Consider the following 12591-nt stretch of genomic DNA (forward strand, 5'->3'; position numbering starts at 1 on the left):
TTCCCTGCAGCCTTGGCTCGGGGTTCCCACCATCTGTGTGCTCAATTCTGGGGCCATCACTGCAGGGTGGTCCGGATTCCTGTCCTGAACCCTGTGCTGTGATGTCACATTTTCTATCAGCCTTTGGGTATCCGTACGGGGTCTAGAAGGCCGAATTACTGCACTCCTCAGGCCAGGGACCCCAATCGCACCTTGAGCCCTGCCCCTTGGTCACACCCAGCACCCAGTTTCAGCCTCCCCGACTCCCTTAGGCCCGCCGCTCTGGCTGCAATTCCATGGAGAGTCAGCCTCTGAAAAATGATGGTGAGCCCTTGTCCCTGTGTCATTAATTCTCCTGTGACCCAGGCTTTTCCCCCAGGGTGGGCGCGGGGCCAGGGTGACTGATTGCACCTGCTTTGCTTCTTGAGGACTTTGGCCAGTGGGAAGTGTTGACAGCATTTCCCAAGCGAAATGCCACATGGAGATTAATGAGCCCCGAGCTGTGGCTCTGGGTGCCCTGGGCTCCCCCACCGCCCTGCTCCGCCCAGCCCCTCCGAGGAGCTGAGCAGCGCCAGGGTTCTTCACTCAACCTTCACTCGGGTTCCCAGGATCTCCCAGAAATGGTTGTCTCAGCTTCACGCCTGAAACCTCAAACACAAATAATTTTCAATTTGCCTGGGAGTTTCAATCGCACAATCCAATGTTAAATAATAGATTAGATGCCTCGGGGAGAGAAACAGGATTTAAGAAGAAGAAATAAATAAAAGGAAAAGTAAAATTCAGCACATGGGTTTGGAGAACAGAAATGCAGCTTCCCTTTCTAGCCTGGATTCGCTGGGCTGTGTCCCTTCCTACTGGGCTGGGACAGCAGGTCTCTGGGGCTGTGGGGCTAGCCAAGAGCAGGCTCCAGGCATCGGCAGCCCCAGGCCCAGATCTAGCTAGTGCGGCCCTATGTCTTCACTCCGTGCCCCACACCCCTGCCCTGGGTTCCATACCCCAAGGACAGGCCTGACTCGTAGCCCTGGCAACCACCACCTGCCCAGGCAGACGGACTGGCCCAGGCACTTGGGCAGAATTACAGAAAGTCACAAGCAACACTCGGATCGTTGCAGACAAGGTACGACAGGCTGGCACAGGGAGCGGGCAGGCAGCAGGCCTGATCTGATGGAGCCGGCTGCAGACACGGGTGTGGGTCATGGTGGCTCCAACCCCAGAGGAAGGAGGAGGGTATGACTGTGGGATGTGGCCTGTCTACCATCCCCGGAATCAAGGTCATCTCCATCTGGTGACCCTTCCCTCTCCTCATCCTGGCCACCCCCGACACCTGCAGCCAGTCCGCCCTGTGGTCCCAGAAGTGGCACCGACTCCTTAGTCACAGGCTTCCCACTCTCACCTTACCCTTCCCCAGACCCCTGGCTTCCTCTCTGCCTGTGGGTTTCCCTCCCTCAGCCCCTCCTCCTCAGGACCATTTCTCTCTGGCTACCATTCTCTGTCCTCTCTTAGACATGTCTGGAAGGGCCAGCTCTGGCCACGCTGGTCATGCTGCATGTGAGTGGGCACAGCCTTGAGTGGGCCCTCCATGGCGCCTGGAGATCACCCTATTTTCCTGCAGAGCTTATCTCCTCCTTGCTCCACTGATCATCCAATTTATAAGCCACTGTCCCCAAAACTTCTACCCTATGGGAGCACCAAAGAGAAAGCATGCTAATGAGTAAGAATGTGGACACCCCAGCAAACATCTGGGCTTTGAATCCTGGAACTTTATCTTAATAGCTGTGCGCCCTAGAGCAAATTGTTTAACCTCTCTGTGTCTCAATTTCCTTATCTGTCAAAAATGGGGAGAATGTAATTGTACTCTACCCATCCTACAGAGCTGTCATGAGGATTCAAAAAGATAATGCATATATGAAACACTTAGAGCAATAGTAGCCGGTACACCAGTCAACACCGTAGCTATTTCTTATTGCTTCAGGAGCTGAGGCTGGAGAGTTCAGTGGCTCATGTTAAGACGACAGCATTGGAGAGGGAGAAGAGCACAGATTCAGGGCACCCTTGGGCAGGGCACCCTTGGGCAGGGTGAGAGGGAGGAAGGCAGGGTTGATACAGGTGTGACGGGCTGAGATGGGGAGGTGGGAGAGGTGAGGCTAGAGGAGAGAAAGGTGTGTGGCCCCCGTGGGACACCTGGGAGACAGAGAAGGGTGTGTTTTGCTGGGAAGGAGAGGACGGAAATGGCCGAGTGCTGGAAGGGGACTTGGGGCTGGGTCTTTTTGTTTTCTAAGATGGGGCGATTGCAGGGAAAGCGTGAGGCATGCAGAGAGGGGAGGCGCAACCTGGGTGATACCTTTGAAGTAGAGGCAAAGGGATTGGGGTCCTGTGGGGGGTGGTGAGGAGAAGAGAAAGCTCTGACAGGGGCCAGGAGAAGATAGAGAAGGGGATTCAGTGCAGGGTGTACACTTGACAAGACAGGGAACTTTCTGATCCTTCCTGTTTATTTCAGTCCCGTAAGAGGTGGCGTGTGCCTCTGTGTCCATGTGTGTCTGTCTGTCTGTGTGTCTATGTGCATCTGTGTCTGCATGCGTGTGAGGGTGTGAATGTGTGTGTTGGTGTGCAATTGCTGTGTATGTGCTGGTATGTGTCTGTGCCTGTGTGTGTGTCTGCATGTGTGTGTGCTTGCGTGTGTGTGTCCTCACGAGGTCCAAGAAAGCCTGACATCCCTGTCCTGTAGAGTGGAGCCCATGCCCTTGCAAGTGATTGACGCCCCTACCCTAGGCCCATGTGATGGGTGAAGGCATTGGGGGTATTGGGGAGTTTGGTGTTAGAGCAGGTGGGACCCTGGAGCTGGCATATTGGAGAGTAACCTCTGGGGTCAGTCCAGAGAAAATGAGAGGCAGAGCACAGCGAGCCCATGGTAGGGAGGCTGGGAGTGCCAGGTCCTTCAGGCCTGGGGGATGCTCCATCCTCAGGAGCTGTGCACAATTGGAGTACTGCTGCCACCTCGTGGCCCAGCCAGGGATAGCAAGGTAGCTGCTCAGCTGCACGGTCTTAGCCCCACCTGGTGGTCAAGGATGGTCACTGTGCCTTTGGGGACCACGCAGATGTTACAGGGATGGGGGTGGGGGAGGGCTCAGCCAGTCTGCTGGAGAAGTCCCAGCTCCAATTCCTGAGGCTGCAGTGCAGCTCTGGCCAAGCCTCTGGTGCTCAGCCTCACATCTCTAAGAGACGCTGTCACGTGGTTGGACAGGGCCGCTGGATAGGTGAATTAGGCAATGCGCGTGAGGGCAGAGCACAATACCCACTTGGCACGGTCAGTTGTGAGCTCCCGGTTCAGGCCAGCACACCAGACAATGTGGCAGGGCCACCTAAGCCCAAGATTGGGAATGACTCACTGCTGACCTCTGTCCCTTGACCTATCTTTAAGACTTTTAGCCTGCTCTATTCCTCACTTCCTCAAGCCAGCCCAAGAGCCAGGAGGGGACAGGTCCATCTGTTCCCAAGTGACCTCAGCCCAGCCCCCTGGCTTCCCTCTGCTTCCACCTCACAGAGGAGCCCCTTGTGCAAAGGGTCCCTCTGGGCAGTGGGAGGAGCCGGGAGCAGCACTGGCCTCTCGACAAATCTGAGCCAGGAGCAGGAGCTGGCCCCTTCCAGTACCGCAGCCAGGACTCACAATGTCCTCGCCCCACACCTGGGGGGTGGGGCTCCCCAGGGGATCATCCAGGGCACTGGATGATCCCCACCCAGGATGCATGGGATCCCAGAGATGGGGGCAGTATCTGAGCCCAGACCACACCACCCCCAGCTCCCTGGAGAGGAAAGGGTGGAGACGAGGGCAGGGACAGGAGGTGGCCTTCAGTCCTCAGGGCCAGACTCACATCCCAGTGAGGCAGCTCACCCCTGAGGATCAAACTGGCAAACAGCCCTGCCTGAGAGCGGGGGACAGTGCTGGAGGACTGTCCCTCTGTCCACTGCCTGCCTGACCCTGCCCTGGGCCCCTTGGACAGGACTGTAGGGACCACCAAGCCACATGGAGAGGGCAGGGAGGCCTGTCTCAGAGGCCAGAGCTGCCTGACTCATACCTGTCCACAGTCTGGGCCTTGAGTCTTATCTCCCCAGGAGACTCAAGGCCCTGGGGCTCTCTGGCCCCAGGAAGGACCCTCGGCTGGGGATGTCTGTTTTCTTCACCTCTCAAAGAGCAAGGCTCACATCCGGGAGGTTTCAGCCAGCCAAGGCCAAAGGCCCAGTGGGAATTTCACTGGGGGCTGTTCCAGAGAAGCCCCAACTGGGAGTTGAGAGTTATTCTCACAAATCAATGGGCCTACTTGATTTCTGGCCTGTGGCCCCTCCTTGGGGACATGGTCAAATGGTGCCCTCCAGACTATACCTAAGAAATGGTGAGCAAACGGGTCAGGGTCAGGAAGGGTGAAGCAGACAGTCTCAGAGAGGGACACAGACTGTCCACAGTCACATCCCCAGTCACAAACAGGCTTATACATGTGCATGCAAACCTTCCTCCAGACACAAATACCCGCCCCCCACAGGCACGCACACTGACTCCTGTGCTCACACCCACCTACCCCCACAGCACAGGACCAGGCACCATGTAAGACACACACACACACACACACACACACACACACACGCGTCCCTGTGTTGCGGCTGAGTCCACCTTCCTGATCCCTATGAAGCTTGGGGTGGGCTTGGCTCTGGAACTGGATCCAGCACCACTTCAGTGAATTCCAGTGGAACCTCAGGGCTGGGCCTCTGGCCTCCAGTAAGAGGTCATGCTAGAGGCCAATAAGTGGCAATTATGGTCATTGTCTGGATCCTGTGCCTGCTGTCATTACCACCGGGAAAGAGAGCCCCCTTGATAAATGAGTTGTGTGTCCATCCATCCAGGCTTGGGTGTCTCTGAGAGGTGACTCAATGAGGATGTCTTGTCCTGCCCCCAACACACACACACACACACACACACACACACACACACACACAGTGGGGTGAGGGTGGCCCAGGGCAATCCTGATTGTCTCTAAGCAGCAGCATGGGGTAAAGCTGCCTGCAGGCTATCCCAGCTGGGCCTCCAGGTGTCCCCTTGCTGAGCAGATGACATGTGACACTCTGCCTCAGGCTTCACCAAATGCATCCACGACCAGAGACCCTCTTCCTGAGTCATGAATTCAGTCCCACTTGAGCCCCACAGCCCAGGGGCAGCTGTCTCGGGTCATTGTCAGCCGGGGCCCTCCCTGCCTCCTCTCACATGGCCCTGACCAGGTGGGGGCCAGCCTCTGTCTTTCTGAGCCCCTTGGCATCTGCCTTCCTGCCTTCCCTGAGTCCTGAGCCCCTCAAGCCTGAACCACAGTCTCCTCCCTGCCCCTCTGTTCCAATTGCAGCTGGAGCCAGAGAGGAGGCGCACCCCTGCTTGGGCTCCTGGGTGAACGTGGGCCTGAGGAGGGAGGCAGCTCCTGGCTCTGCCCGTGCAAGGTTTCAGAGCCCACGGGAGAGGCTGGAAGGGAGAAGCCAGTGCGCCTGGCTGGAACCCAGCCCCGCCCACGGCAGGCATCCATCCCTGTCTCCTCCCAGGGTCTGGCTGCAGCTCTACTGGCCAGCGGGAACAGACTGAGAGCCATCTCCTGGAAGGGACTGCAAAGCCGCCCACAGAGCGATACAGAAGGGCAGGCAGAGGCTCCTGGCAGACACAGGCTGACAGAGCGAGACCTCCATAGGCAGGCAGCACTTCCCTCCGGTGACAAAATCCAAACACAGCGCAGTCACACCCACACTCTAAGCCCCAACAAACACTCCCTTGGAGACCTTTCCAGCATCACCCTGGCTTCTGGTAATCTCAGAACCATTTCTGGTGTGAAATGTGGGCGTCGGAAGTAGTTTCTTCCATAGCTTCTCCCGCCTTCCCCCTAGAACTGCTTCAACCAGGCACAGGCAATCCCAGCAGCCCGAAGGTGGTCTTGTCAGGTGACCAAGTGTCATGGTCAGAGTTGGGGGTCTGCAGGTGAAAACCCTAGGCCAAACCCCCGCCTAGCCCCGAGGTTCAGAAGGCTGGGGTAGCATCCCTCCCCACGTGCAGAACCACACCCAGTGCCCCATGGGCCCCGGGGGTTGGTAGCCCTAATCAGCAGCTGACAGAGACCTGCCACTGCTCTGGCAGTCCTCAGAGGGCCCATTGCAAGAAGCAGTGACAAGGGCCTTTGTGGTGACAGGCCTATCTCCTCCCACCTGGGATACTCCTGTCTCAGGCTCCCCTGTACCAGGGCTGCAGCTGCTTGGCTCAGGCGTCCTAGGGAAGAGAGAACTCCAGAAGGCAAGGGGCAAGTTCCCACACCACGTGTTCCCACACCACCACGCACAGGAGACACCGCTGCTCTGAAAACCATGTGCTTTATTCCCCCACCCCCACCCCCGTCATAGAAAAGCTGCAAACCATGTGGTTTGTACAAGGCAATGGCTAAGGGACTGCAGGAAGTCCCTTACCGCTGGGGCCCTCATCCTCCGGGCCTCAGACTTCCCTGGTCATCGGGACTCTTGACTGAGTCCATGGGGCCTCTCCCTCAGGCAAGAAGTTAGGAAGTGGGTATGGGTCAAGGGCCAGGGCCCCCATCCAAGGCCTGGAGCCTCTCTTCTCCACGGGCCTGCTGCCTCCCAGAGACTCAGTCCCTCCCATTCTCGGAGCCCTGGGGCTGTGAGTAGGATGAGGGACCACGGAGAGTGGGAGGCAGCAGGTCCTGCGAGTGGGAGGGACAGGCCCCGCCCCTGGCCAGCCGGCCCCGCCCCTCAGTACAGGTCTGCAAAGGGCTTGGAGTAGTTGAACATCAGGTAGTCCATGTAGTAGAAGTCGTAGGTGCGCTGCCGCTGCAGGGCCGACAGCTGGGCGAAGTACTGGTGCGTGATCCTGGCTGTGGTCCGCGCCTCCTGGGAGTGCCGGTCTTTGAACCGCGGAAACGTCAGGTTGCGTGGAGCGTGGATGAGGCTCAGGAAGAAGTTGGCATCGTCCTCCATGCTCTCGAACTTGCCCACAAAGTCATAGTCGATGAGGCAGGGGCTGCACAGCCGGCTGACGTGGTCCCAGTGGATGTCCATGCCCACGGGTCGGTGCACGTCTAGCAGGTACTGGACGAACTCGGGGAACCGCACACCAGAGCCAGTCCGCAGGGCCTCCCGCGAGGCGTTGGCCCGGTACCGGGCCAGGATGGCCTTGCCAAAGACAGGGTGATAGTAGCTGTTGGGGTGCTCAAACTTGTCTCGGAAAGCTGAGACCAGCCTCTCAAAGGGCTCGCGGACAAAGAGCATCTTGGTGTAGGTGCTGAGGCGGTGCAGGATGCCCTGGCGGTCGAAGGTGTCCAGCCGCTTGAGGGCGCTGCCGTAGTGGACCGTGTTGTGCTGAATGTCCGCGGTGGATGAGGCCAACCCGGCCAGCACCATGAGCACCCGCTTCCAGTTGGAGCAACCCGCCTTGGGCACCTCGCAGTAGAGCACACGGTGGCGGTCCTCCACGAAGATGCGGGACACGTGGCGAGGCGTGACAGCTCTGCGGCTGCTGCTTGCCCGGTACTTGGCACACGCCTCCTGCATCACCCGCTTGCGCTCCTGCTGGCTCCGGTGCAGGCCCACCCAATGGCTGTCCAGCGCCTGGGTCCCCAATCGAATAAAGGTCTCTGATGAGCTGTTGGCTGGGATGGCCACCGCGGCTGGCATTTTTTTGATAAGCAGACGGCGGCGGCGCTGCGGGAGTCGCAGTCGGGCTCCCATCTTGGGGTGCGGTTGAGGCTGGTCAGGCACCCTCACGTTGAGGTCCCTTGGGGTCCGGTTGGACAAGTCCCGGATGACCTTCTCTGTGGATGTCTTCAAGTCACCATCCCGGGAACTGCCCGGTGGGTGTGCCTGAGTCAAAAAGAGAAATAGTTACCAGGTGGACAGGAAAGCTGAGCCCAAAGGTCATGCAATCCATGCCTTCATCGCAGCAGCGGTTTCTGCCGCTTTGTGGTTAGAGGTATTCTCAGGTGAGGAACAGGGAGACAGGCTGATACTGCGGTGTGACATTCTTGAACCCACACCCAGCTGCCCATAGTAGGGTAGTACGTGAGGTGCAAGTGTCAGATCCACCACTAGATGGCGCAGTCCTCCCATAAACCTCCACCTGACCACAGCGGGCGGTGGAAGTTGATGGCCTCAAGGAGGTGGCTCAGATTTACTGGGTCTATTAGCATCGTCCAAAGGAGCCATCTAACAGGACAGGGAAATTCATGAACCCAGGGCCCAGGGCTTTGTTCCCAAGGCTCCTGGGAAGAACTAGACACATTTTTCTTTCCAAGAATGAATTTTATATTGGCTCCTAAAAATTGTTTCCCTGTCTCCCCAACTTTCTCCAGGGTGTGTATGCTGAGATTGATCTGACTCTCAGAACTTACGTTATGGGGCTGCTGTGGTCTGATGTTGAACTTAATTCCTAAAAAGCAAGCAGAGGAGAGGGCAGTATTAGCAGCAGAAGTACCTCATGGTTCCCGGGACCGGCTTACAGTCTGTTGCCCGTGGATGCCCAGGCTGGAGGGAGCTTGGAGTGGGCTCTGGGGAAAGGCAGTTCTGGGGGCAGAGGGCAAGGGCTTGGTTCAGTGCTAGACTCCCTCCACCCTTTACCCATACAGAAAATAGGGGTGCAGCAAAGACATGGTCCCATTGGCTCCCAGCTGATGCTAACTTATCTGCATCTCACCTCCTGAGAGGACCTAGAAGGAGTGGATAGGGAGCTGCCCAGATGTGCTCACAAACCTGCCCAGTGGAATTCAGGGCTCTCACAGACCACCTTCCACCCCACCCCACCCCACCCTGTTATTTAGTCACAGGAAAAGGACTGTTCATGAAGTTCTGTCCATCTCTCTGCACACCTGTCAGCCATGTCCTGGTCCTAGTTGATGTGGATTCTCTGTAATTGGAATATGACCTATTTGCACTCATACCTGGCCCATACCAGGCTTTGGGATGGAAAACACTCTTTCTCCTCCTGCTCCAAGAAGTTCTCTGACCTTGGCATTCACTTTGTGATTTTGATCTTCTCAGCCGTGTCTACGATGGGAATACACCATATCCGGCTCATCTCCAAAGGCCTGCCTGGAGCCAGGCGTAGAGTAACTGCCTAGCAAGCACTAACTGATGACTTGGGGAAGATGGAGAGAGATCTGCTCATCACTGACCAAGCACCAGAATGTCCCCTGTGCTCACCAGGGAGACCCCTCACCTGGGCTGAGCCAGAACAGTCCAGGTTGACAAACTCTAGTGTGGGGAACCTCTGGCCAGAGAGAGGATTCTGCTTGATACCATGTTTGGTCTGTTTGGGGTGAAGATATTGGAAGCATAGAATTCCCTTTGGGGGATCCCATGCAGCACTCTGGGTCACCTTTTTAATCCCTGCCTAGCTATTGGGGTGTCAGGGGTTCTGTCCTTCTCCTGTGCCATGTGGGTGGATATTTGTGCCCTGAGGCTTTGCCAAAAGGCACAGTCACAATCAGAAGTTGCCATCCCTTAAGTAAGCAGAGAGGTGGAACTTCTGGAAAGCTCTGTGCCTGGCCACACCTGACCAAGTCCTGGCTGCTGCCTAGGGCAAGGAGCAGCCAGTTCTGATGGTCCAGCACTTCCCCAACTGTCTCTGTATACTGGGCAGAGGTCCAATGGCTGGAGCCCAGCTGGTAAGGGGGGCATTTAGGTCTTCCCTGACCTGGAGATTTCCCCACAGGGTCCAGTATAGATCCTCCCAGCACTCTAACCTTGACCTCATCGGTCTGAGGCTGTGCCCACACACCTTCACATATTAGCAAACAAGTGTCTATGTGTGTAGGTGGGATGACAAAGGCCACCTATGGGTAGAAAAACCTAAAATTCCCTAAGCTTTCTGGAACCTTCACTTAGTCCCAAGGGAGGTGGGAACAAAGGCAGAATTTGAGCATCTTCTCTGTCTTCTACCGATCCCCTTTAGGCGGGGATCAGGGGAATGCCTTTCCCAGGGCAAAGGGCAGTGTTTGCCATCTTCTTGGCCATTCCCTGTATGTGTGTGTGTGCATGTGAGTGTGGAACTGGTGTGAGTGGTGGTGCCGGGTCTGAGGACAGCCTTTTAGATTTAACGCCCCTGGGTGGCCCCGTCAGCGGCAGAGCCTATTTCCCTCCCCACCTGCCGAACCCCTCTTCCTCATCCATCTCTGCAGCTGTCCCCAGCTTGAGCATCCGGAGCTTGTTTCTCCCTCAGTGTGTGGGGGTTCTCTCCTGCAGCCAACGATGACAGATCTCTTCACCAGGAGGGACCCGCCGCAGCCGCTCGGTTTTCCTCTACACCACCGGGTTTCCTTAATTATTTTCTTCTGGTGACGGCAGCTGGGTCTGTTAAATCACCGCTCCTCCTCGGAGTCTCAGATATGGGAATTTACTCTGCTTGTCACCGCTGTCAACTTGTCAAGGTGTGATGGCGCTTATTTATATTCCTTTTCTGGAGCAAATGAGTCACGCTAGATTTGGCCAAGAGTGGGCCTGAGGAGCCACTTCCAGAGACAGCCTGCCAGTCAGTGAAGCCAGATGGGGATGTCTTTATCAAGGTCGCAGCCCCCATGGTTGTGGGTCCTGTCTGTGTAGACTGGTCGGAAGGGCGTCTCCTGGACCGCTGGACTCTAAGGTTGGCCCACTCTGAGGCTGGCTAGGGTCCTTGGCATGTGCTGGGGCCGGGGGGGGGGGGGAAGTTCCTGCTAGACAGAGCTCAGGGCTAGGTGAGTCTCCTGATCCGTTGGCCACATCAGCCTGCAAAGCCAGAGCAGATCTTAGGTGGCGCCTGTGAGTGTGCCCTAAGCTGTATGCCCACCTCCCATTCTGGGCAGGCCAAACCCAGGGACCCTGGTGCCTTGAGTCTGGGGTCTGTGCCTGTTCTGCTGCATTTCAGAACCCTGGACAGCTCCGTGGAAAGCCTGGGAGAAGGGTGGTTGGCACCCTGCTGCCCCGAAGCCTCCCTGAGGACTGATGCCAGCGCTATGGGAAACTTAGGTGGACAAGAGGCAGCTCTTCCGCCTCCAGTCAACCACCACCAGTCCCTCCCAAGCCCCTAAATGAACACAATCTAGATTTTAATCATCCCCCCCCCCCAAACAGTGAGCTTGTGAGTACCAACACAAGCTCAGCCTCCTCTTCTGCCCAAGGCCACCAGTGCTGTGTTGCACCTCTCCTGTCCCCAACCCCCCCTGAGAGACAGGAGAACTCCAAGGTCCACCTCGGACCTACTCCACTCTCAGGTTCTGGGTTACCTGTCCACATAAGGTTAAATATCTGTAAGGGAGCTCCATCTCCCTGCACACCAAGAAACAAACAACCACTTTCCCTTCCCGGACAGATGACATTTGCAGAGTGGCTGAAACTCAGGCGATAGGTAAGAGTGAGCATCGGTGAGAATAAACTAAGCGTGAGTTATGGGCACTGCCAACTGTGCGCTCCACGCTGTGAACTCTTCATCGGCTGAGGGTTTTCTTCTCCAGGCCGAAGCTTCCTGGTTACCTGCTAAAGCGAGGTGAGGGCTGGGGATGACGGGCAGCCTGGGCCTGGGGCAGAGCTGGGAGGGGCTTCGCCTGCACGTGGGCTGGTGGAGAGAGGGGTCCTTTGCCTGCTCCTCTCCAGAGACATTGAAAGACCTGCTGGGTCCCACACAAAAGCCCCAATCCCTGATGTGCAGGGTCACTATGGGTGGCAGCAGGGTCCAGCCTTTCGGTCAGATTGTGTAGACTCACCACACCAACTGGGGTGACAGGGAACCACGGGCTGGAAGAGCCTCATGCACGTTCGACCTCCCTCTGTGCCAGGTGGGTCCCATTTGAGAATGGGGACAATTGCTCTCTACTTGCAACTTGTGGTCTGGGCGAAGCTGTCTGGAAGCTGTCAATCTTTGAGAGGGACAGGCAGGAGAGACAACTTCAGGGGCCAGGAGAGGTGTGGGGTGGGTGCCAGTCCCAGGTGCCTGCCTGTGCGGAGTCTGGCTCATGATTTCTGAATCTCTTGGAGTTTCCTGGTTAAGCTGTTTCCCTGGCCACTTTCCATGTCCTGAATCTGGTGACTGAGCCTGCGTGGCAGGCTGCCCCACATCCATCTGCACTGTGCATTATACGTCCACTCATATTGACCCACAGGCCAGGGAACTTCCAGGCCTTTCTGCTGCTCTCCTTGGCTCAGTTTTTTGCTGGCTCCAGACCAGGGGAGACCCTGGAGGCGAGGCCCCAACTGCAGCTTGGTTCCCTACATGTGCATGATCCTGGGTCCAAGCCTGGCCCCGACCCAGATCCCCTGGTAGTCGCAGGGCCGGGGCAGAATGCTGGTGCCTGAGCCGGGGAGGGTGTTGGCATCTGCTCTGCCGCTACTGATCCCCAATTAGAAGGCTCCTGCGACACACACAGCAGTGAGGAGCTGTGGGGCGCCCACCCCAGGTGCAAGATGCTGGCAGCAGAAAGAAAGGCAGCAGGTGGGTGTGCTTGTCCCCGCTCCAGCTCTGGGGAGAAACCCCGAGGGAACCACCAGGTCCCACTTACAGGAAATGGGGACGGTTTCCAAATGAGGGATGTATTGACTAGGGTTCTGCAGAAAAACAGAACC

The 12591-nt window shown here is 57.1% G+C and overlaps 1 protein-coding gene across 1 annotated transcript in view; it reads right to left on the reverse strand.

The window, feature by feature from the left end:
- Positions 1–6421: 6421 nt before the first annotated feature.
- The window catches only part of Chst8 (carbohydrate sulfotransferase 8), a 115971-nt gene continuing 109801 nt past the window's right edge, over positions 6422–12591 (reverse strand). The window contains exons 3-4 of the mRNA XM_076838854.2: positions 8394–8431; positions 6422–7866 (exon numbers count right to left, since the gene is read on the reverse strand). Coding sequence (XP_076694969.1) covers positions 6760–7866; positions 8394–8431 — 1145 coding nt within the window. The 3' untranslated portion in view covers positions 6422–6759. The remainder of the gene's footprint in view (positions 7867–8393; positions 8432–12591) is intronic.

Source organism: Callospermophilus lateralis, chromosome 18 (genome assembly GCF_048772815.1).
Source record: "Callospermophilus lateralis isolate mCalLat2 chromosome 18, mCalLat2.hap1, whole genome shotgun sequence".
Taxonomy (NCBI): Eukaryota; Metazoa; Chordata; class Mammalia; order Rodentia; family Sciuridae; genus Callospermophilus; species Callospermophilus lateralis.